The sequence below is a fragment of the Patagioenas fasciata genome, chromosome 3 (genome assembly GCF_037038585.1).
Source record: "Patagioenas fasciata isolate bPatFas1 chromosome 3, bPatFas1.hap1, whole genome shotgun sequence".
In the NCBI taxonomy this organism is placed as follows: domain Eukaryota; kingdom Metazoa; phylum Chordata; class Aves; order Columbiformes; family Columbidae; genus Patagioenas; species Patagioenas fasciata.
Genome location: NC_092522.1, coordinates 44298299 through 44324694, shown reverse-complemented (window position 1 = coordinate 44324694; position 26396 = coordinate 44298299). Strand labels below are relative to the sequence as shown.

The 26396-nt window shown below is 37.2% G+C and overlaps 1 protein-coding gene across 7 annotated transcripts in view; it reads right to left on the bottom strand.

Moving 5' to 3' along the window:
- PLD5 (phospholipase D family member 5) overlaps positions 1–26396 on the bottom strand; it is a 175347-nt gene that overhangs the window by 64242 nt on the left and 84709 nt on the right. For 3 of the 7 annotated variants that reach the window (XM_065835115.2, XM_071806222.1, XM_071806224.1), the window contains one exon: positions 6273–6441. The exons of 3 other annotated variants lie outside the window; for them this stretch is intronic. In XM_065835115.2, coding sequence (XP_065691187.2) covers positions 6273–6441 — 169 coding nt within the window. Of the gene's footprint in view, positions 1–6272; positions 6442–10482; positions 10564–26396 lie in introns of those variants that run through there. One more of the 7 variants, XM_071806225.1, reaches the window with a different exon arrangement.

Here is a 26396-nt window from a genome sequence, read left to right as displayed (position 1 = left end):
AGTTTGGGTTGGAAGGGACCTTCAATGGTCATCTAGTCCAACCCCCCTGCAATGAGCAGGGACATCTTTGACTAGATCAGGTTGCTCAGAGCCCTGTCCAGCCTGACCTTGAATGTCTCCAGGGATGGTGCATCTACCACCTCTCTGGGCAACCTGGGCCAGTGTTTTACCACCCTCATAGTAGGAAATTTCTTCCTCATGTGCAGCCTGAATCTCCTCTCTTTTAGTTTAAAACCATTACCCTTTGTCCTGTCATAACACATCCTTCTAAAAAGTCTGTCTCCATCTTTCTCATAGGCCTCTTTCAGGTACAGAAAGACCACAGTAATGTCAGCCCAGAGCCTTCTCCAGGCTGAACAACCCCAAGTCTCTCAGCCTGTCCTCACAGGAAAGCTGTTCTATCCTTCTGATCATCTTGGTGACCTCCTCTGGCCCCCTTCCAACAGGTCTGTGTCTTTCCTGTGCTGAGGGCTTCAGAGCTGGATGCAGGACTCCAGGTGGGGTCTCACCAGAGTGGAGTAGAGAGACAGAATCACCTCCCTCAGAAGTTTTGATTTTCTTTAGTTATATCTTCACAAAAGTGAGCAAGGAATATTAAGGACTAAAGGCTTGTATGGTGTAAATTAGTTAAATACGTATCTGTAGAAACTGCTACTCAGAAAGGTTCTATGTGTTGATTTAATTTACTACACAGACAGAGACACACTGCCTTTGTTTGGGTTATCTGTAAAAACTGATTTTAACCTTAGCATACAAAAATGAACATGGAAAAAGCATTCTGAGATTCGATGGAAAGTGATTTCCGTTATCAGTACAAGTTAATGTGTTAACTGTTCTGCTACATAAATGCTTAGAAAGTTAACCTCTAGAGCTGATAAAAATAGTGCTTACTTTTGGACAGTACTGCCACTTTCATTTACACATGATTTACAAAAGCTTTGATAAACAAGACTGGACTTTCTGTATTAATTTTATTTTGGACAAAAAAATAACATGGCAGTGTTTCCTGAGTTTTACCTCATCTTAGTATGCTGTGATGTGACCAACACAGCATTCTTGATGGACCACCTGGCTGTCTCTTTACAGGCCATGCTGACAGCAGAACGGTCCAGCCTATGGGTGATTAGATCACTTGAGAGTGCAGCCCTGCATTTGAATGAAGATATCTCTGAAAATATCTCTCTTTTCCCATCAGTGACAGCACAAGCTACGCATTTATAATATCCTCTTTTATCCAATTATATTCATAAATGCTAAAACCTCAAATTGATAAAACATTTAAAGCATCTCTAAGTAGTGATGGTTAAGACTAGGGGTGCACGCACCACAAATACCTGTGTTTATACATGTATGCAAAAAACCACCACCCGGTACCAGAACTGGGAAGACTTCCATCCGCCTCATCTCTCGCTGCATCATCCTTCAGCAGGCATGCACATGCTCACCAAGGCTTAGTCTAGACACTTTAAACAACTATGAAAAATTCACAACTTGTTTTTAAAAATATGTACTTACTATAGTAAAGTAGGGTACTAGAAATTCTTCCTTCATTGTTGAAGAACCTGGCCTTCTTCCCCATTAATATTAATTTGAAACTCAGTTTCTATACTTTCTGACATGTTTACTTGCAGCTTTACTGTTTTGTTCTATGAAAAGCAAAGAAGACAGGACAGAAGGTCTGAAGAGTTTTGTCACTGCTGTCAGCACATTTGAAGTACTTCTCTTGAATACAAACCCTCATGCTGTCATTCAGACCACACTCCCTTTGTGAGACAATACCAGGCTGCTGCGCAACTGTGACAGCAATCAGAATCATTTCTATATACTCAGCTGGTGAGGACAAGAAATAGTAGCAGCCAAGCGCTATGAAACTGCAGTATGCTACCTTATACTGTATCGGCATTTCAACAAACAATACCACTAGAAATCTGACTATCCTGATAAAATATGCTCTTATACTTTTCACAGGGCTGTTTCAAAAAAAAAAAAAAAAAGACTGAAAGTGACAAAATCGATATAAAAAGTACAACATGAACAGACTGGCATTCTTACGGTAGCTTTAAACCACCATACATATGAAACATCAATCCTAGCTGTACCTGCCACAGCCACCTGGTGAATTTTAAAAAAAAAAAAAAGGTAGTTATTATGACCAAAAGGCATGGAAATTGCCCCCAGAGCAATTTCTTTGCAGTCACTAGGCAGACTGATTCTAGCCTGGCTGATTTCCCTTGTCTGCTGTTGTCTCTTTATCAGCATGCGTTCCTCATTAAAAATAAAATAGAGGAGATATGAACATAAAAATGTTGTATTTATTGAAGTACTGTAAAATGGAATTATTTGACTTGTCAGCAACTAAGATTTGTATAATTTGGACAGTGTTGGGCTTTTTCTTTCCATAGAAATAAAACTAATATTTTAAAAAGTTATCCTATGATCAAGCCTTTGGATGAATCTATAAAACATCACTAAAAATTGTAGCATGCCAGCAGAAACCAAGAGAGCAAATAAATCAAGAAACCCTAAATTGAACTTCTGCCATTTAATGCAGGACAGAGACAACTGAAAGGTTTTTCCCAAATTGTGCTAGCAAAACAGCTAATGAAAAGGGAGGGATTGTCAATTTCTGGAGTTTCAGTTAGGGTTTAAAAATGCTTTCACTTTACAAACTAACTTTTAAAAAAAAATATTTTCTAAGCCACAACCTGTACCAGCTGCAACAGGGAAATGGCATCGCCTCAAGAGTTGTTCAGGTAAAGATGAGCTTACAGAAAATAGACTGCAATCTCTATAGCTGATTGTGGCTGATTTCTGCTGGTACCTGTTGGGTGGAGAAGTGCTCTTATTTGTACTTATTTGCATTCTTTAATAATTGTCAAGGAAGGGTACCTAAGCCTTAGGACTAACATTTTTTCTACCAAACAAATCACTTAAGATGCTTGGCCAGTGCATGCCTGAGGCTGACACAACACTCACTGTCAGAGACTTCGTTACAAAGCTGGATAATATGTGTCATGCAAGTGGCTGCCAGGTGAAGTGGGAGTCTTCTGTCAAGTCATTTGGGAGCTGAACCACAGGTAGGTAAACAGAGATAGTGAGAACTATCTGTTTTCTGTGTGATTGTTATAAAAATCAGATGCAGATCTACCCTTTGATCATCCAAATAGCCATCCAGTGAGAGCTGTGCAAGAACGTACAGCAATACTAATAAACCATGATGGCATTAATTCTTGCTTGTTAAACTTACAAAAAAACTGTGAGGAAGGACTTGCTGGAACCATGAAACGGTGACTCTAAATTAAAGTTTCTAAACATGAGACGAGCCAGAGGAAATGAATTCTGAAAATAATGAAATTGGCCTGATCTTATGGTCAACTTTCCCTTCACTGCAAGGGAATTAAAAGCTATCCTCAAACATTGTGTTTCCATTGTCCTCTGATATCTCTAAACATCAGATTGCCACAGGAGGAGTCACATATTCACAGTTGGCTAAAATGTCAAAGCCACTGCATGACAACTACCCTACTATCTTGAAAATGCACGCGGATGATATCATTAAGTGACCAAGACACATGGTTTTCTTCTGAGAAAAACAGGTGTAGAAAACCTGCTCTATATTTTGCCAAACAAATATTTGTTTACTTGCCCACCTAAGCTGTGGAAGCACGCACAACATTGTAGCATCATGCGTTTGCATTTGGAGACTCCAATTTAATGAAGCTCATGAACTCAGATGGCTGAGCACAGCAGTTGAGACCTGGACAGCTCAGTCAGCAACGACTGTTTATTTAGATTTTTAACAACAAACACGGACAGGCAAATGTCAAGGACACTAAGTAACATACCCAGAAACAAAAATGAAGAAAAACACAGCAGGAAATTCTGTGATTTTGTATACGCACATGCCTACATACATATATACACACACACACACACACAGTCAATACATGTATCATCCATATGTATACATACTGTCCATTTTGTCCAAGTACATATTTTCATCACTATGTATATTGGACATGTGTGTGTGTGTATATAACTATGTATGTGTGTACATAACTACAAAACCACATATACAGAGAATATAGCTAAACCTTGTAACCGATTAACAAAAAGCAATCTAGCCTACTCAGCTTTTCTCCTTCAAAAATCTACATCTGTTGAAGTGCTCTTGTGGAGAACTTTGCTTTCCAATATGCCTTGAATATTCATAAAATGGAAATTGCTATTTATAGAGCAGGATGTGGTTCCATATGGAAAATGGTTATGTCTATAGTTTCTGATAAAACAAGAATAATTCAAGGAAAAACTAGAACTTACTAAGTACCATACTTCCTGGAAGCTTTGCATCTTACCCCCTCGCCTTGCATAATGCTTCTGCTATCTGGGGGCAAACTTCGCTGAACCCAGTTTTGTAAAGACTTGAGGACATTTGACTTATACTTCTGAGATTTACTAAATCACAATTATTGAAGCTCTTCTGAAATTTCAATTTTGTTTACAAGTGGAGAAAGCAGATGTGATGACACAAGTTTTCTCCCCTCCCTTTCAGACACTAAGTTTTGTGTAGGTTCTCTGGAGTAATGATTGCCTAAGAAACACTACCTTTTGGCAATTTCTTTAGCAGTTAGACTGGCCAACAACAGTATTGTGGTTTAGGATGCAGGAACAAGCTTGACAGAAAGATCTATCAGCTGTTCAGCCCACACTGTTGTACAAATGAGGAAAGGACTGGAATATTAATTGCCTTTAAACAGAAGTAATTACTCACTTTTGTAAGACTACTAGCAGGCAGAAATAGATAGCTAGAACAGACTATTATGAAAGATGTTTCATTTTTCTGGATTTAACAGTGCATTTGAGGATGAAAAAGCAAATCCACTTCTTGCATGTCTCCACTTCCTTTCCCTGCTCAGATATTCAGCAATACCTTACAGTTTTCACTTTGCATAAGAATGTGGAACAGTGAATGGATTCGATACTTAGCTACTGAAATCCCAATTTACAGTTTGCTATTTTTGTCCTCTGCTTGGGATTTGTTAAGCTCTGCTGGTTTTAAAGCAAATGACATGTTGAATTTTTTTCAGACAAAACATTTTTAAAAGATTCATGCACACTCTAAGAACATCTAAGGCACTATCTCTTTGAATTCATCTACTTGAATGACAGTACATGGGTTTGATGTTTCTTAGGCAATAAATTTAAATAATGCTTAGCTGTGTAATTATATTATTCACAAACTATATTCCAATATTTATAAGCATTCTAAAAGGAAAGGTTTGCACTACATTTTCCATCTGGCTGCTCACCTTAGATTTTCACTCTTTTAAATGGACATGCAGCGGATTTATTCTGCAGAAAAGTTAATGTATGCTATTCAACTAGGCTACAGTCTCTTTCAAAAGAAGTGGAACCCAGTTCATGACTTGAAAGTCTTTGTTTTACCGCACAGCATCAACAGAACTAGGCAGAAAACTGAAGAGTTTGTGACATGGTGTGGTGGAGTTGATTCCTTACAGTTACCCGTCTGTCATTTGAACCCCATTTCATGTCAGTTCAGAGGCTTCTTTCGGCAAAGAATCCGTTTGGTGGAGAACAGGGAATATTCTCAGCCTAACAGTTCTTTGATATCATAGTTTCACCAGTGATACTAAGTGGAAACCTGCCTTTACCATATTTCTAAAAGGATTGCTCTCAAGAATAAAGCGTTTGTTGGCACAGCATCATTTTAATGCATGCCCATCTCATTCACTATGATTTATGATTTTTTCCTATTGCTCTTAATTGCAGAAGTCTTGAACACCACTCCTTCCCAAGATTCATTTTGAAAAGATAAATCATTCAATACTACATTGTTCTTTATAAGAGCAATTCTATCCATCTATTTGGCTTCAGAATTAATCCACATCCTTGCTCTTTTACTTCATCAGTTGCACCAAGCAGAAAATAAGTGTATAGATTTTTGGATATTCCCAAAGTATGGATGAGTTAAAATAAGTACAATTTTGCAGGTTTCTTAAGATTCACAATGACATTCTCTCTTAAGATGAAAGCAATATGAATATGCATTGGATGTGTTATCTAGTCCAAGAGTACCACCACGCTCAGAAAACTATTGTATTGGCAGGAAAATCCGCATATTAGATTTTTTTTTTTAAGACTACTAAAACTAGTAGGTCTGCTACACGGAAGGGCTGTGGTTCTAAAAAACTAACAGTGAAACAACAAGAACAGATTGTTAAAGTCCACCCTTTTGTTAGGCTACGACATACCTGGCATGCTGATGGATGACTGTGATTGAGGTCCCACTGGGAAGATACTATGTCAACAGACTTTTCAGCCATATTAAGCAAATTCATCCAGCCTTGGAAAAGGGACAAATGAGAAGGTGCACTGTCTGAATAGTTGATCCCTTCAGGAATATTTTCCACAAGAGCAACCCTGAGAATAGATAAGGAAAAAATAACCACTTATCAAAAGCATTTTTCTTTATTAAAAAGTTCCAAATTGTGAAGAATGTCAAGTTTGGGACCTGTGGTTCAACATCTGCTCCTGAGGCTCTCAGTTGTGTGCCACCCTACAACTCGGTCTGAAGTTGCTGACTGTCATGCTCTGCATTTCGCAAAACAATAAAATGTGGAAATGACCTACTGTAAATGCAGGAAAGCCAATTATGCTATTGAAGCTCTGCAAAATTAGCTTAAACATGGAATAGCTTACTTCTTATAACACAGTAAGTGGGAATCGGTCCTTAAAGTGAGGATGGGAAGGATGAAACAATCTCTTCTTGCTTCGCCACTCTCATCTTTGCATTTAATTTCTTCTCTCTAAGCAATGTGGCCAGATGTATGTTTCCTGGCATTCTCTTAGGTCTGCTTTTACAGCTGACATTTCATTACTTTGCTGTCTCTATATATGAATTCTTCCTTTTCAACTGCTCTAAGCTACCTAATTTTTCTGGTTTTTTTTACCTGTTTAAGGCTCTAACTGGGATCCAATTGTTAAGAAGAATTATGCCCTTTTAATTTCCCATTCTTTTTGGAAGGTTCTTTGATCTTATTGTCTATATTCAAAATGCTTGCAAATTACATTACATACATTCACATACATTAAAGAAGCTAAACAAATGTTGTAGTAAATTGACAGTTCAAAATATGCTCCTCTGCTTCAGGGAAATATGTTCCATGCAGCACAGTGTCTCACCACTGGATTTCCCGAAACTGGAGCAGGTAAAGCTCTTCTCTACACACTAATACAGGAATCTTAAAAATAAACTCAAGCCAAAGAAGATTCCTAATTCTGTTTTTATGTAAACAGATCAAACTATCAACTTATCCAAGAGGCACTTCCGTAAGTGCCTCCAACATCTGCCACTTTGACTGTGAATCATACAAACCAGATTTAGGAAACCTATAGTAGGGACTTAAAGAATACTCCTTTTCATCGTATCCAAGTACACCAAGTATTTCCAGACTATTTCTGTACTTATTAATAACATTAATTATCAGCTCCAGCAATATGAATATAATTTGTAAATTTGTTTTAAGTAAATTGTACACTTTTTGACTGTTAGAAAAACAGGTTAGTGCAGTATGCTCTATTAATTCAGTTCATCCTACAGGGTCACATGGAAACTTCTACAGCTATTTCAGAATATCAAGCATATTTGTGAAGTTAATCCATTAAGAAACTAAAGATTGGTACTCTTCAACAGTGTAAAGAAAACCCAGCAAGAATTGTGACAAAGTAAACCTCCCTCTCCCGGTCTGGCCAAAAATCCTTTTCAAAAACAAGAACAGGCACAGCTCGTCTTTTCATTAAACATTCAAGAATATTCTCTTATTCCCTAAAATTTGTCAAGCAAAGTATTAGTAAGCTACAATTACATATTATGTTCTCCACAACTTACTTCATATACACTATTCTATTGATTAACTTTAAACACAACTGTGTTACAGTAACAGAGTTGTAACATCAGTAAATTATCTGTTAAAGTTTAAAAACTCAACTTGATTTTTTTAGTGTCTTCAAAGTATACTTTATTCTAAAACATTATACCTGTGTTGCACACAAACTTCTCAAAATAACTAGTGCTCTAAAAATTTAATGCCCTTATTAGTCTATTAGCAATGCCATACTTTTAAAAATAAACTATTTTACTCCAACACTCAAGGTTTTAGACTTATTTCTGCTGCATCTGATCCTGTTACAGAACTTAATAAAACTTTTGTTGGATCCCTTGAAAGCCTGGTTAGTTCTTTTAGTTAACATTACTAACCATATTTGGGCTCTTGGCAATGTCCATGTTCCCAGAGCTGTTTTATGGAGAGCTGTAGAATGGCCACCTTCAAAGCACAAGAAATTGAAGCACAGAAGATAAAGTGATCTCTACAAGGACATCCAGTGGCAAAAATGAGAAATGAATCCATGTCATTCTGGCCTCTTCAATCCCCTGCCAATCACACATATATCTGATAGAGTTCTTTAGAACATTCTCCATATCAAAGAAATGTGGTCCTGATTTAGCTAGAATTTAGAAGTGCAAATCACTCCCTTAGGACATGTCCAAAATTTCTCAACATTAGAATATTGCCTGACATACACAATGTTTTCTAGTTGAACTTATGCAAATGAATATACAGGAGTCCACAAAATATCTACTAGGATTGAATTTGGTTACTTCCAGTGACTTGCAGTGGTGTTTCTCATGGGCTGTACAGAACTGCTCTCTCACTGGAAAGCATTAGCTTAACTTCCATTTTTCCTTTGTCTTTAGCAAGTTGAAACCTGCCAGAGAAGATAACACTGTCACAGAGTCATAGAAGGGCTGAGATAATCTGGAGATCATGCAGTTCAACCCCTCTTCCTTATGAAAGCAAGGTCAATGACAGCAGGTTGCTCAGGACGTTGTCCAGTCAGGTTTTGAATATCTCCAATATCTCCAAGTTCAAAAACTTTAACATATGGTATTTGAGATCAAGGCCTGATCCAGCCAAACACATACATGCTTATTTCTGATCTACTGACTTAATGTTATTTAGATCAGAGGTAGTGGAAAACTATGTATCTATGTATTGCAAACCCAGATTCCAGAAGGCACTGGAAGCTATACCTTAAAGTGTAATGCAAGAAGAGTTGTGGATGTCAGTAATTGTTCTACAGATACATTTGAGTACAGTTACCATTCAATATATGCAAAAAATATGGCCTCTTTCTCTCTCTCTCTCTTACTTTTCCGAAGAAAGTAGGAAGGCAAATTTGCTGGGCAAAAGAAAATTAATCTCCCTCTTAAAAGGGTCCTTGTCAGGGCGAAGGTGCCTCTTGGTCAGCAAGTTTGTCCTGACTGTTGGTCTGCACTTGCTCTTCACTAGGAGATTAGCTCTCAACTTTTAAATCTGCACAACATGCAGCAGGGTACAGCATTAACACTAAATAAGGGATGTAACTACACAGCTCTTGACATTTTATAATTTGGGTTTGGTCGTGTAATAGAAGCCAAATGCATTTCAGTTAATGAAACTGTTATTCAGAAGATATATTATCTGTTATTATATTTCCTAGCATTTTGTTTAACCAAATAATAAATATTTTGTGGTTTTTAATGGACAAAGACATTTCATCTAGCTAGGGCAGTATTTAAAATGTTGTTTTCAGAGTTCAAACTTACAACAGTTCATACAACAGTTTGGGTTGAAAGGGTCCTTCAAAGGTCATCTAGTCCAACACCCTTTAATAATGAACTGATTCCCTTTAATAATGAAACTGATTCTGCCAAGAACACCAATGCATTCCCCTACCCACTCAAAACTTCACATGAAGCTCAGAAGATTAAAAAAAAAAGTCAACCATAAAGTTTCTAAGCTAAATGATTTTGCTTCTATAGTATTTTGTCTTCCTTTGGCACAATAGTAAAGTTCCAGTGCTTAGTCAAGAGAAGTTTTGTTAAAACTTCTGTGCGAAAGTTTGAGTTTGCAAGCCCCAATTCCATCAATAAAAGCTAAACTTAGCACTCACTTTTGTTCCAAGATGACCCACAAAGAGGTTTTTGAAATACAGCTTAACAAAACCTTCCAGGAGAGAAGGTCATTCACAGACCTTGAGGAAGATCAGACATCGTGACATAATTTATTCTGCAAAAATGACATATCAACTAAGCAAAACAGAACAAATGTAACATGGTGATCGAAACAGACTTTTCCTATGCTCAAAATCATTAGCTGATAACATAAAACCTGTTGGATGAGATGTTCTTCCCCTCCCCAATTTCCTGGTGGTTTAAGTATTTTATTTGATTAATGCCAACATAGGCTAGCCTCTTTGGTTATATAGCTGAATATTCTCAAATCTCTTCCACATAGAGACCTGAAAGTAATGTTATACAATATATTTAAGCTTACAGAGAGACAAGGGTCGGAGCTGAGATTCAAGCTCCTCTGAGCTAACAGAAATGTGGTAAGCAGAATAATGGTATTTAATGCCTACCCGAGAATAGACCTTGTCTCTTCCGAGCTCAGCTGCACGACTTGCATTTAGCAATTCCAAGCGAATTCTGTCTCAGGCTAAGGATTCTTCTTCATCTTTAACAATTCTTTGGTCAGAAAGTGAGGAGGTTTTTTTCTGATCTCACACGAATATTTTCCTCTAAGAAAACAGAGATACTCTTAATTTAGCATCTGGGTTAAGTAGAAAATAAAATGGACTAGGGGAGTGAAAAGAGGCAGGGGCTATGTCTGTCCCTTCAATAAACTCCGGGTTACTGGGTTTACTGGCAAAAATTTATAGCTCTATCTGTTGGAAAGTTCAGTTTTAATGATTACACAAGTAAAAAGGAAAATTCTTTTGACAGTTCAAACTTCACACCATATTAAAACAATAAGCTATAAAGCATTATTCATTCCAGTATGTCTCAATCCAGACTCATACACTAAAGAAAATCCAGGTCATATGCACTTGAGTGTCTCTACCACATCTGAATTTACTCACCATTAAAGGGAAAAAACGTGATAAGAAAACACTGCAATGATTTCTGTGAGTCAATAAAGAAATAAAAGATGAGCAAAGGCTATTTTTGTCATAAGTCTGTTATATTTTAGACAAGAGAGAGAAAAAAAGAAAAAAGAGAAAGGTGCGTGCCCCACACCAGAGTCCTAGCTAAAGATACCCTCTTGTGACCCCTCTCTCTTTCTTAATCCAGAAGCTGTGAAACCATCAAACCCTGCTCCAAAGGACCACAGCTTCCCACAGAGTTCCACCTCCTATTTTGCTGTAACCCCAGAGTCTTAATATCCATTCAAAACATACCATCTTTCTCAGACCAGTGTTTTCAATTGAGGCTTTCACTGTGCCACCTTCAAACTCTCCATCTCCTTCTACATCACATCACTCCTACTACTCTTCTCCCTCAGATCTAGTCATTAGCTGTCATGCTGCCCAAGACTATCTTCTTTTTAGCTCCTGAAGAAAATCATAGCTCCAAGCTCTTGTTTCTGAAAGGGATTAAGAAATCTCCTTCTAGACACGGTATAATCACTATTTAAAAAACATGCAGAATAAACTCTCTTTTCTGGGTTCAGAAAAGAAGTGTCCTAAAAAAAGAGAAACTATTTCACAACTTATCTGGATATTCCTGTTACAGTCAGTGGTAAGGATTTGGAAAACCAAGCCCTACAGTTCTATTTGAGATCGGACTCCAGAGGATGAAGGCATGAAGTATATTTGGATAATTACACGGTATGTCCAGTAAAGAAAAGTTGAACTGTGCATAACATGTAATATTTATTCTGTGATTAATTACTTCTGATTCTTCCAGAATTGTAAGTTACAAAATCTGCTAGCTATCGCATACTTACGCTGTTGTTTTCAATTTTAAATAATATATGTTATACCCCTTAAAGTAAATTCATGACAGCAGACAATGGCTAAAGTGAATTGGAGATCAGCTAACATTGAACTTAAAATGGACTGTGAACTCAAACAAAGTACTCAAAAGCACCTAGGTTACCAGCATCTAACTAAGAATATCATAACCTCTGCAAGAGTCCTCTAACACAGACAATCTCAACCAATGAGGCACATGTATGTGTGTTTGTACATGTGCTTGTGCCTCAATATATACACACTACAAAAGTTCTTCGGAGACATTCACTTGTCTGCTGTTTGAATTTAATTCCTGAAGTCTTTAATGTCCAGACACAAAACCTTGTGATGCTGAATTCCTGGTTTCAGACTCCACTTTGAATTAGATCTGCAGTGAATGGAGATATGTTCAGATTTATGCTATTAAATCTATTTTTTGAGAGACATGCAGCATTGGCCTCCAGTTACAGAGTTTTATCTGAATATTTCTGAGTATTTGATGGAGCAGACTATGTCTAAACTGAAAAGCTGCTCTCAGTGCCTCCCTGACAAATATGGATTCAAAGATAAAACACTGCACTTATTATTTTAAGAAATCAAATTGTGCTGGAAATTTGGAGACACATAGCGCCAGTCTTTCTTTTGAAGGAAGGTTACTCATCTCTTGATTGTCTTTATATTCAGAATCTGGTTGGATATAATTCTGGAAGGTAATGGTAGCCAGCCAGAAGATAAGACTGTAAAAAGGTAAAAACCTGTAGAATATGAGGTCCAGCTGGATTGTCTAAAGCAGATTTCCTAACTTCACTGTCCCAGGACATGTGAATTACAATGTAGTGGGATAAAAGGAGAGTTCTTTAACAGGGTTGACAGTGTGCATGTAAATGGGACTATTAGACTGTTCTGTTGGAGCATATAAAGAAAAAAAGCTGCGGTACCAGGTGCAGCAAAGCGGTGTTCCTTCTAGAGGTGCTGCCTCAAGCCAAGGAAGTACATACTGGTCCTGGGCTTCTGCTCTTCATCACAGCAGTCAGTCAGTGACTCCCTTAGTCACAATGATCACCTGGGCCAGTATGGATGCCACCAAGGCACCCAGGCACATGGAAGGGCCACAGCATTTTACACTACAAACACAAGGCATGCAGATAATTTGCTAAGTAACATGCAGCTAGAGCTGGTTAAGCCATCCTGCACCTACTGCAGACGACAGATCTCCTACCACTGGCCTGAATTCTGTTAATACCATCTGTGAGTGGACTCAGAAGACCCAGGCCCCTTCAGCCAAAAGGCCTGATCCTATTTAACATGCAGCTGCAGGAGGTGGCTGTGGCACAAGAGTGGGAATAAAAAGCCATACCATCTTCAAATGTTCAATGAACTCAGTGAACTCCAGCCTTAAACACTTCAGCTAACGCCTAAAATTAGAAGTTGCCTTTCAACTTTCCCCTTCTATGGTTGCCCCTTCTTTGCACTTAGTCTCCTTTCAATTTTTCTAATCAGTCCACAGAAGCAATTGAAGTATGCTAACTATATACCAACACATACTTTAACTCCTCACTACTTAGGCCTTCTTATACTTTTCATAATCAGCTTGGAGATCACTCTGTTATTGATATTCCCACATAATTGCTTTTGTGCCCACTCATCACAACATCTACAAGCTAAATACAGCATGCAGACATGCACAATGCATCCATCAAACTCAGCAGATTTTACACACCAGATTCTTGGCTGGTACAAGATAAAAAATAAGAATTTCAGTCAGCAGTTACATCAATGGAACAATATGGGTTTTTTTACCAGTCGAAGATTAAACTCAATTCTCTGGGCCTATGGAATAGATAACTAAAAGCACTCCCAGAATACTTCTCTTTGGACTGCACTATGGATTGTTAAGTAAGAAAAAAAGATGATTCCCACCCTCTTATACCATCACCTTCGGAAAGAATGTACAAACTTCAAAATCCTACTGTTTCAACTTCCCTCATGAGACAAGCAACACAATATTTGTGTTGTAACATACCATAGACACATAAGTTTCAAAAGAAGGAGCTGCTATACAAAACCGCAAGTCATCTAAGGTTTAAACCTGTGAACAATTTCTAATTAAGCATATTTTAGATTATGAAATATATACAGATGTATTTCAGGTGCAACTTTCAGTTCTCACTGGCAAAATGCATCCAAAAGAGGGAAAGAATTGACCACATGTTTTACAATGTCAATTCAACCTTCAACTGAGGAGACTGCATACCCCCTGTGCCAAAGCAAGTCTGAACCTCAGTCAGAAATTAAATCTAGCATGCCATGATCATTTTAATACTGGAACTAAGACAGCAGTCATATAGAGTATCAAATGAGAACAGAGCACAGACACAGGGAGGAAATAAAATCACAAGAAAGAATAAATAGCAAATGTTAAAAGTTTTCATTTGTTTGTACTGACACGACTGGTATTTGCCTCAGTTCAAAAAAACCCATGTATATAAAGTACAACTTGGCATTGAGCATTTAAGTAGCCTTATCGATCTTAGGACTTCTCATATGCTTGGTCCATACTTAGGCATTTTCTTGAATTATGTAGGTCAGTCCAGCTCAATACTGATCTTTTCCCTCCACTATTAGATATCCAGGCTCATACCAAAATAAACCTTATCAACCGCCCCTTGCAATGCTGAAATGGACGTTGTTGATTCCATTTTGTAAAACTCTCTAGCATCATTAAGACTCAATAACAAATCCCTCATAAAAGAAGAAAACAACAACAACAAAAAAACGATAATGCAATTGAAGAAGACCAACATAATATCTGTAAAGATCCTTCCAGAATAAAAATCACATGGTTTTGCTCCAGGTGCTTTGTCTTAGGCTTCAACTCTCTTATGTTGAGCCTCAACCACAACATTAGCGCATCTGTTGAAAAAACCTAGGTAACTTAGAATTATTTCATAAGCAAATTAATGTAACTGGTTATTAACATCTAGTCATAAGTAAGCAAAATAAAGACGAGAACTAGCAACCACTAACAGGCATCATCAGCTGAGACCCTGAAACCTTTTACTATCAGGCAGATTAAACATCATATGAATGCAGTGGAGCAAACAAACCTTACTGAAATGACTTTAATTGACTGTTAATTTACTGAACAGATAGGATGTGGAGTTTGGTCCTCTAGACTTCAATCTGACATTCATAAGCAATTCAGCAAAGATATTTCACAGGTCCTGGACATACAAACCTAATTCTTTCAGAATTGAATGTAAACATGGAGTGGAAACAAAATGGCAACATTTTACTGGAACGTTTTGCCTCACAATCCCATGATAAAGACCAGTATAGTCACAATTCCTAATTTCTCTGAACAGTTTATCCTCTATTTTATGCCTTCTGCAAGAATTTATATACATACAGAACAAAGAGATAAAATCCTAGTGTGTCAGAACAGATACATGTTTTATGGAATAATTACAGGAATAATTATAAACATCTCATGGCTTCTGATAGGACAAGAAGTTTATCAACACTACCTAAGGAAGAATGCAGTGCTAAGTTGAGCAGCCAAATCATTGAACCAGAAATTAGCACACCTATGTTTAATAAAGGCCACTTTTAAAACTTCATTTAATTTTTATATATGAATGTGGTTCATAAAGAGCAAATAGCCCAACTTAAGACCAAAAATTAACAGCAGATTAACCACAGACTTAATTAAGGCTGGTTTGACCAGAAAACCAATACATCATCCCAGTGAAAACCCTATTCATTATGGTCCCAGCTTTCCAATCTTATCCATGACAATTAGTGCCTTATTCCATGAGGAAATAATTATCTGCTAGAGAAAGGGGCTGCCATGATGGCGCCTACATCTGAGCTTCCAAGAGACAGAAAAAAGTTTCATTTTAGGGAACATTCAAGTGTCCTGTTTAATCACTTCACTTTAGGTGAAATCTTGCAAGAACTGATGAGCACTGGATCACCAACATCTAAATCCAGCCTGTGTCAGCAGCTCTTGAAGTCCACTTATGTCGTTTGAATAGTAATTAGAACTGAAATATACCACAACTTCTGTACTAAAAGTTCAGCACTCAGACATATACATCTACTATTCAATGTAATGCAAAAATGTGCCTGCACTGCTTGATAAGGCCACTAGAGATGTCAAAAAGACACTATATGAAACAAATCAACACAGCAGTCATCTGACCCTCCCCATGTTCTTACAGGAACTAGCATTTCAAAATTCATAATCAACAGAAATGGCATCATACTCCACATTTCTAGATTCTTGCAATTCTGTGCTTGCTGTCAGAAATTGGATTTGCCCCCTTTTTAATGGGACAATTTCTGTATTTTGATCAGAAACAAATTTCTTGACGTTCAAGTAAATCTTATTTCACTGGTCATTTTCTTGAAATACTCAAAAAATTGTTCTCAAATGACACAGAGGCACAAAGAAAGGAACAGTATCTCTTGATACTAATCATCATTCAGTTCAGAGTACACTGTAGCTGAATTTCACATACAAGAAGGCATAAGAATACAGAGGTCAAATGTTGCAGTGTTCTGCTCATGGCTCTCTTCATTCACAACAGATACACGCCTTGGGGATATGTTTGAAAGCTATTTTATGGACACAGACTAAGAATGGAAATCGCCTTCTGTTCCTCCTGTATATTTGGGCTTTCTTTAAGATGCTTCCATTCGGCTATTGTTACGGTATGACAAGCCACGACAAGAAGCCCTAAAATTTGCCTGTGACATGCCCCTCTGTCCTCATCATGTCTCAAACACACTACAAAGCTTTTCAGCACCTTAACACATGCCAGAGTAACTTCCATTTAGACTGTGATTTTGAAATAGTGTTTAAAGACAAAGGAGGGAAAACAGCTTGTATTGTCATCTTATTAAAAGAAATACACCAATGAAGAAGGATCCCATATCAGCATTTGCATATGGCTGAAATGTATTTGAGGTCACAACAGCACTTCAAGAGCTTGCATCTGCTCTGCTAAACTTCGAGTAACATAACAAATTTCTCCCATCAAGGCTGCTCTATGACTACAACAACTTTGTTCTTTCCCATATTTCTCATCATTTCCCTCCCTCATTTTTTTCCCCAGATGCTCAGACATTCATTCCGGCTCATTGTGGAGCACTTTGTGACAGGGAGCAAAGAGTTGTCCTTCATTTGGATGATGTTTTATACAATGAAACTTAAACTTTGCTGGTAAACGCCCAAAATGCATCCATTTGAATGAACTGTTCATTCTGGGGAATTTTCTTTCTCCTTGAGCTTGAAAAAAGAAACACTAGGAAGAAGCCAGAGAGTGGAGTCAGCACAGCCCTTTTGTGGGGATCCTTAGGCTTTCTAAAGAGAACGGGCTGACTCCTGTGTTTTCTCCTGGGCATTCTCTGCATCAGAACAGCTTGCTCAATCATGTGCCATATTTTTTTTTTCCCCCTTCCCTCACTTTTCTGCATATTACATCCTAGATGACCTCTTTTGCTTCTGTTTTACTCCTTCTAGCTAGTCTTCTACTAATTAAATCTCTTCCAAATGACTTCAGTGGCAGCTCTGCAGAGACAGACATGGGAGTTCTGCTGAATAAGTAGTTAACCTTGAGGCAACAATATGCCCTTATGGCCAAGAAGGCCCAGGGTATCCTGGGGTGAATTAAGAAGAGTGTGGCCAGCAGGTCGAGGGAGGTTTTCTTCCCCCTCTACTCTGCCCTGCTAAGGCCACATCTGGAGTACTGAGCTTCCCAGTTCAAGACAGACAAGGAACTAACTACTGGACAGAGCCCAGGGGAGAGCTACAAAGACGATGAGGGGGCTGGAGCATCTTTCTTACAAGGAAGGCAACACAGCTGGGTCTGCTTAGCCTGAAGAAGACTGAGAGGGGATCTTATCAATGCTTATAAAGATCTTAAGGGTGGGTGTCACGAGGATGGGACCAGACATTTTTGAGTGATGCCCATAGACAGGATAAGGGGCAATGGGCACAGACCAAAACACAGGAAGTTCCATCTGAATATGAGGAGAATTTGCTCTGAGGATGTCAAAATACTAAAACAGGCTGCCCAGAGATGTTGTGGAGTCTCCTTCTCTGGAGATAATCAAAACTCACCTGGATGTGATCCTGTGCAACCTCCTCTAGGTGAACCTGCTTTAGTAGGGGGTTGAACTAGATGATCTCCAGAGGTCCCTTCCAACCCCATTCTGTGAAAACATAGTATTGCTATTAAATCTGCAAGACACAGTTCTGTGCATTCTGTCCTGTTCCTCCAATATATCTGATTTGTCTAGATAGACCGAAAGCTCTTAATTAGTGGGACATTTGTTGCTCTAGCAGTAGTGACAAATACAGTGGGATCCATCTTTGGTAAATTTCTACGAATTACTGCATTAGGAAGTAGCAGTATGGGCCTCTGAAAATCTCCACTCATAATATACAATATTAAGAGACATATTTTTAATTATTCCTCACTAAATTGTCATAATTCAAACTCCTTAAATCAGAGGCATGAGGCAAGTCTAATTTGGCTTACCATTTCTAATGAGAATTCTTTGAAAGTCTGCTATAGCTTACCTTTAGCTGCAGTAAATAGAAAACCAGATATATTCTTTTAAAAATGTGGTTACTCTATCTACAAGGCAGCTTACTTGGTAATACAGTAAGCCATGGACAGTGTGTAGGAACTTACATGTTCCAAACTGAAATAGAAAAGGTTTCCCGGGTGATAAAGTACCTGTTCTTGCTACTTCTGGCAATGTTTCATCTGCCTTTGTTCTTAAATTATGGAGATGAAGAAAAGATCTTAGAAAAAGGAAGGGTTTTTACCACCACTTGTCATACTGGAACATTCTTTGTCTTGCTGTTTCATAGGCAGAAACCTCCTTCACTTGTTATCTTTTTACCTGCTCTATTCTTTATTTTCAGTAACCAGGATGCCACGTGGGAATTTCTCTCCTCTGATATTATTACAGACAACAATCATTTCCCTTCTTAGCTTTCATGCTGTACAGCCAAGTGCCTTTAGTGTATTTTTTAATTAGATACTCTTAACTCCTAGAACCTCCTCCTACTCAGCATGAGTTCAAGCTTTTTGATTATTGATGGTCAGTTAATTCCAGATTAAAACTTATCAGTGCCTTTCAAATGGCATTAGTACTTCCTTCGCGCTTCTGGTTACATCTTGCCTGATGCAAATAGTATTGCATCTATCTCTGAGCAATTATGTCTTCTTTTATTACAGTTTCTCTATGGAATTGCTTTCCTTGAACGGTATAAAGACGGAAAATCTACTTAAATTACAATTTGACTACTGCCTAGGAATGACCAAAATCAAACTGTTAACCAAAATAGTACGTATATCCCCATGAGAAACCGAAAGATGTATTTAAGATGCATTATAACCTCACAAATTTGAAAAGGGGTTTTCCCATTATGAGTCTGAGGAAAGTGCATTTTTTGATCACTTATATTTATTTTCTGCCTTCAGATAATATATTTTCTCATTCAAATTTAATTCTAATGTTGTCTGTGGAAAACTGTATCTTTAGGAGGCTCTACAGTCAGCTCTTAATTTATACACATATTTAAGTCTGAAAACCGACTAAAAGGACTTCTGTCACTCCTTGTTTCTGCATGACTGCTGTAATTTGTGAAGTTCAAAGAGAAAAACAGGTTTAAAAGATACCAAGACTAAAGAAACAGACCAACTAAAAGCCAGATGAATGCTGAAATGTGTAACACATTTAAGAAAAATCTTTTTACAAATCTTTTCTGAAACTGTAAGAACATGTTCCAGCAAAACAGCAGGCAGCTGAGGTAGCTTTGTTTCCTCTCAAAGCTGCTTCTGAGTATGTTTTATTATTATTTTCAAGTAATCCAAGAAGACAGTAATCACAGAATCTGAGTAGCAATAAACTCCACGAAATATGAAACATGAGAAGTGTTGTGAAGCAGAGAGGACAAAAAGAACCTGAAAATACAACAAAGTCTACAAAGAAACAGTATCATGATTGGGATCTGCAGAAACAAACAAACAAACAAACAAACAAAAAAACCCAACAAATTTGAAGGAATTCTACTGAAAGACCCAGAATTAATCCCTAGCAAAGATATTAGAGATTGTCAGAATGAAGAATCACCTATGTCATACTGAATCCTAGGGAAGGTAGAGACACCTCTGAGAAGTGGATGTAAAAAGCTCACACAAGTATGAGGAAAACCACCACTGCAGAGGGAACAAGGAGCTTCAGTTGACATTGCAGCAAACAATACAGCAGACAGTATCATCAAATAATTCAGGTTGGAATGCACCCCTGGAGGTCATCTAGTTTAACTTTCTGCTCAAAACGGATCCTTTTGCATCAGGTTGCTCAGCACTTTGGTAAAGTACTGAATTGCTACAATGATGAAGATCACAAAGCCCTCTCTGGGTGCCTGTTTTGAGGTTTGACCACTTTCACAATGAGGAAAAACAAACACACACACACAAAACCCCCCACAAACAACAAAACCCCCCAAACCAAAACCAACTCCAACAAACACCCCAACCCATGTACTTAGAATTTCCTGTGCTGCAATTTGTATCTGTTGCCTGTCCTCTCACTGTGCATCCTCAAGAGGAATCTGGTTCTGCTATCGCTATAATCACCCAAGAGGTATTATAATTGTAGACAGCACTAAGAACAGAAGTACAGTGCCATTTCCTTAAATCACCACTACAGAACATGAAAGTTCTTTAAAGGTAACAAGAAAACCATCATAAAGGAAAAAACAAACCAAACAAAACAAAACCACACAAACAAAAAAAACTTAAGTTATAAAGATTCTATGATAAAGGCTAGTGATATTTTACACTGATTTCAAATGAACAGCAACATGAGAAATCTGATAAAGCTTTTCCTTTAATACTAGACTATTAAAAAGTCAAATAGCCCATGGTAATAATAAAATGCCCTGCCCTGGTACTGAGGTTCCTCTGGTTTTTCATTTGTAGCTCTCATTCTTGCTTTTAATCTGCAAATAAATGAGTTTTATGCTTTGAAATACTAAATACTTTTACTGTGACTCCAGACCATAAGATCACCTGTTGTCTTCCATATTACACAATTCTTCTGTGGAATTACCAGGTTCTTCCTAACACTGACAGTATTTCTCAAACTAGTTTTTGAGCACAAAATACATTAGGTTAAAATATTCAATGATATTGATCTTGAGGAACACTGAAGCTTGAAAAACCACTGCTGTATTCTCCCTGTTTGTGATTTTACAGTACTCACTGTTGTCTTCTTTTGTGGCACTTTCTCATGAACCAAATGGTTTGCTCATGTTGATACAGTGAAGGATTTATTGCATTACCTTGTTAAAATTGTCAGTAAACGTATAACAGGAAATATATTACTTTGATACAACCTATATTTTACACTACCAAGGGAAATTTTTATCCATCTTTCCTGTGTCTCTGTGCTAAAACATCATATAACAACTGAAGACAAATTTACAGGCTGAGATTCTTTTTTGTGTGGTTGGTTTGTTTGTTTGTTTTTTAACACATAGGATATGTTAACTTACAAGCAGTACCAAGGAAAGCATAAAACTTCAAGCACCTATCCCAAAGAGACCAGGGTTTCATCAAAACAGATGAAAATAATTTCACCTGACTTCATCGTTCATTATGATGAGTAAATTAAAAAAAAAGGCAAGCAATCTAGATGGGATGTGGAAAACTCACTTGCTACAGTGAATGAGATATACAGGAATGATTAATCAAATTATTGCAGAACAAAGACACTGTGAGACAAGAAAGGCAGATACATAAAACCAAAAGTAAACTTTATTTCAAAGAAACTTCTATGGGAACCCTAACTAGTAAAGCAAAAGTATTTCTTAATGTAATCTAGTTTAGCAGCTGTGCTTACAAAAGGATTTAGTCATTTGCAGCTGTAAATCTCTACATAAAAATAGGTTCAAGAACAGAGAAATAAAAAATATTCTATTATCTTAATTTATACAAAGTGGTTGGATATGAAGCCATCTTATCCTATTCCAAAAAAAGAAAAAAAAAAATCATTGGTTACTCATTACGCAGGCTATTCCTTTTCCCTATGAAAAAAAGAAATCAAAATTATTTCATTTTCTCATCTCCAGTATTTTCTGGACCTATACTTCCTCAGTTAACTAAGGTAAGTTCATTGGGACTGCCTGCTGTACCCATATAGACTAAACTACCACTCATTCTTTTCTTATTCTGTTTCTAATACTTAACATAAACTATGTCCAATAACATCTTATGGTAAATAATTTACCTAGGCTTACTGAAAAGAATAAGGATTGATGGGTCTACTTTTGGAATTTTGTTTTCCCATGGCACGAAAGAAATATCTGATGAAAACTCAGCAGTATTTTGAGATAAGAGTTGCTTTGCTCCATTCCAGTCTTCTCAGGATTTCCACCCACTCTAGTATAATTCCTCTGGTGGCTATTTTAGAGATATAATGAAAGGCTATTTCATCTAATTTCCTTACAAGTTCAAGATTAAGTTCTTTAGGGTACAGATTGTGTCATCTCATGCTTCTGTGTCACATTTAACACATCCTCGACAATAATATATTACAGTCCATATCAGGACTATGTAAGATAGAAAGATGCGAGGACAGATAAAATCAACAAGTTGCGACTACATTACTTAATTGTTCTTTACCCTTATTCATAGAAACACCTGGACCCTCACCAAATAACTTACGATTCAGAGGAGATGCCCCACACCTTATCATATAATCTTTCACAACCCCTCCTCCAATCTACCATTACAGAAGGAGGAAGATGCTTTGGAAAGAGGATATTGATTTGAATATTTCACATCTCTGTTTCTAATACCAGAGAAGTCTCAGGAATACGAAGGAGAGGAGGTTTTTTTCTGTGAACTGGTACTTTAGTTGTAAGTGGACTATAAATGTTTTTCTAAAAAAATCTCTCCTGAAAGAAGAATTGCTATGGCCTATTTCTCTTTAATCACACTAAGCCTATTAATGGAGATGCAATGGCAAGACAAATATCTTCAACTATGTCTTTGTCCCTTGGCCCCAGTGATTCCCAATAAATAACATAAGCAATTGCTGAGCTGTACACCATCTTCAAAACAAAGCCTCCGTTACTGGTGCTCCAAAGACAGAAATGGGGACAAAGCTACAAAGAACAAGAGACTCTAAAAAGGTTTATATTAATGGTGATGGGAGAAGGAAAGGCAATAACAAAATATCAGTTCTTTGTCTCTCCTATTTGTCCACTGGCAAGCAAAGGCTTCCCACAAAGTTGATGGGTTTCCTCTTGCCCTTGCAGGTGGAATCCAATTGTTTAAGGAAACTGTTCACCACCATGAATCCCCGTGTCCCTCACCTGAGGAGGCAGATGGGAGATTGTGGTGCAAAGCAAAATGAATTAAACACTGGCCTCCCTAAAATGAATAACAAAATTCCTAACAGTTCGGTTGGAACAGAAAGTAGCTCTGGCTTAATCATTTTAAAGAACCTCCAAACAAGCCTATACATAAGGGATTCTACAATAGTTCACTTCTCGAATACTTTAACTGTCTGCTTGATCTCATTAATACTCAACTTTAGTTAATTCTGGCTCAGCAATTTTTTTGTCTCGTGAGTTTATGCATATAAAAAGAGAATAAATAATTAGTATGTAGATGAATCACAAACATTTTAATTTGCAAGGAATAAAAATTGCAAGTGAACATTATTAATAGTCAAGTTTAAATGGTTATTGATGATCAAAGTATTGTCGAAAAAGCCATTCATGGATGTTTAATATGTGCTACAAGGGCCATGATCCACTGGGAGTACTCGTCTTAGTGGGCACACAAAAAACATCCTTAATACACTTCCTCTTTATGCAATTGTTCATTCTATGGGCCCTATGAATTTTGTGTTGTTTCTTATTCACCGTTCTCATCAAAAGCACAAAACACATCACAAAATATATGCCTGGCCTTGACCTTCATATTAAGACACTCCTCTGAAAGGAGACATGCAAAAAAAGCTAATGGACAGCAACCTCCTCACCTGGCATGGTTATGAGCTCAGTGCTGTGAGCAATGCTTGGTTCCATTTGAACGCCTCTCCCAGATCTGTAACTATTCAGTGGTACATTTTAATCGTGAATGCCAAGTTTGCTGAAGGACAAGATGGGCAACTTTACTGAAAAGGCAGCAATGTTAGAAATGTAGAGTAGAAGAAATCTTGACTGGTTGGTGGATATTTTATTGGGGTAGATTTTTTATTTTCAATAATTAAAAAAAAAAAAAAAACGGATTATTTTCAGGACTTCAGCTCCCAAATTCTGCCTAATTTGTATTTCAGTACACTCAGTGCAATTTGGGATATCTAGCCATGATTTTTCAAAGAAGGCCATTTCCAGTGAATGTAACAACATGAAAAAGTGAGAGGATAGAACTATCACAAGCAATTTAGAATTCTCCAAAAATATTTAAAAATGACATCATGCTGATATGGCAGCATAACCACATTGTCTAGTCTGTTCTAATTGCAGCATAATTTCATGGTGAAGAACTTCTTGGCCACAGGAATAGCCAAGTGCAAAACCAACACTGAAATTATTTCTTCTAATTTAGCTAAAATAGTTGTTTAGGACAGGAATTACTCCTGTGCCTGAGGAAGTTTTAACAACATTCCCAAAATAAAATAGTAGTTTTCAGTATCTACTGCAAGCTCATAATACTATTTTACATCTATGCACTCTACATATTCTTCTAGACAGTCCTTCTTCCTTATCTCCATTATTGCTGAATTTCAATTCAGTATTTAATAATTGCATTGCAATTATAATTTCAAGACCATTGGTGGAAGAAATCATACACTTGTTATTTAAAATAACAACGTATTTTTCACATCTCATAATTTACAGATAAGTTCAAGTCAAGTTTCCAGTCCTAGAGTCTGTGAAGTACAATACTGGAACACCTGAGAATCACATCTCTAGTGTAAAACCATCTCTGTTAAAACACAGGAAGATGAAAAATCTGCCCATTATTACATTCTGTCTTTTCAGTTACTGAAAACAAGAAGCAATAGCCAAATAACTTATAGCATAGTTATAAAATACACCAATGAGCCATAATGATATGATCTCATGAAAAAGAAATTACTTCTGCTTCAAAGCATATGAAAGCTGAAAAAATGCACTACTGTCTTCTCAGCATGTAAACAGACTGTCTGATGAGAGTGGGACTGTTTATAAAAATCAAACACTTTCTGTGATTGCAAGCTTTCTGTCATAAGTCAAATAACTAAAAGACAACAGCTAAAATGAAGATTAGAACAACGAAGTTACCAAACAAACAGCTTTGCTGGCATAATAATCTATACTGTACACTCCTCATCTGCCCACTCCCCAAAACAACAAGCTCAGTACAATTTAAGGAATAGGGACTTTTTTTTCAGTTTTCACATAGTTTAATTCTGTAGTTTGAGAGAAGTCAAGACTGTGTTGGTCTGCACTTGGTTGACTGATTGACTTACAGCTTTTTGGTGCCTTCCCTTCCAAGGATTCCAGATTTTTTTCCTTTTTTTAATTAAAAAACCTGTTGTAGGTAGAAGACATCAACTATTCTGCCAAAAACCACTAAGGCCCCAAACCCAGAAATCACATCCACAAAGCACCTTCTTGTACAAACCCCAAGGACTGACTAGATGCATTACTGACTACTTGAAATTTGGGCTTTCTATTGTGCTACAGGGAGCAACAAGAACATGAACGAACTTGCTCAATTAAAGAAAATAAAATTACTGTAAGTTTCCTGCTCAACATTAGGAAAGATATTTTGTTTCTAGGTAGCAGCCATACACAAAGTAGTGGCATTTGTCAGGAAAAAAATCAATGTTTCCAATGTTGTCTTCAAATTCATATTAAGATTTCATCAGCTTGAAAATACTTTCTACTGCTTGAAATGGGTTCATTTTCACTAGAAATGGGACATGTTTTTTAAAAACACAGTGAACGGTTAATGGAATGGAATCCTTTGTGTTACTGTCACATTCCTTTAGTGCCGTGACAAAATACAGACCTCCAAGTAGTCTATAATTTTTTACAAAGGCGTTGCATACTAAACACATTTTAGATTAAACTAAACTTTGTTCTTAATGAGATGTTGTTACTGAAAATCTTTTCACTGTCATATTGTACAAAATAAAAGCCAAGTATTTGAAGTTAGGTAAACTTGGGAAAAAAAAAAAAAAAGTTAAATTTAACATGTTAACTCTTCAAACTATCAAAACACTTCGTTATGTAGTCTTACACTAATTTGGAAGTAATTTCTGAGATAAACTCTCCAAATGAGAAAGCTCAAGCAGTCACCAGGTGACCAAGTGGAAACTCTGTGTTCCAGTATAGTCTTGTAGCAGTATTTTCAGCTTTCAACTCAGTAGCTATTGCACTAAATCTCATTCAAACATAGTAATTCCTGTTTCAGAGAGGTAGCAATACTCTGGCAGAGAGACTCAGG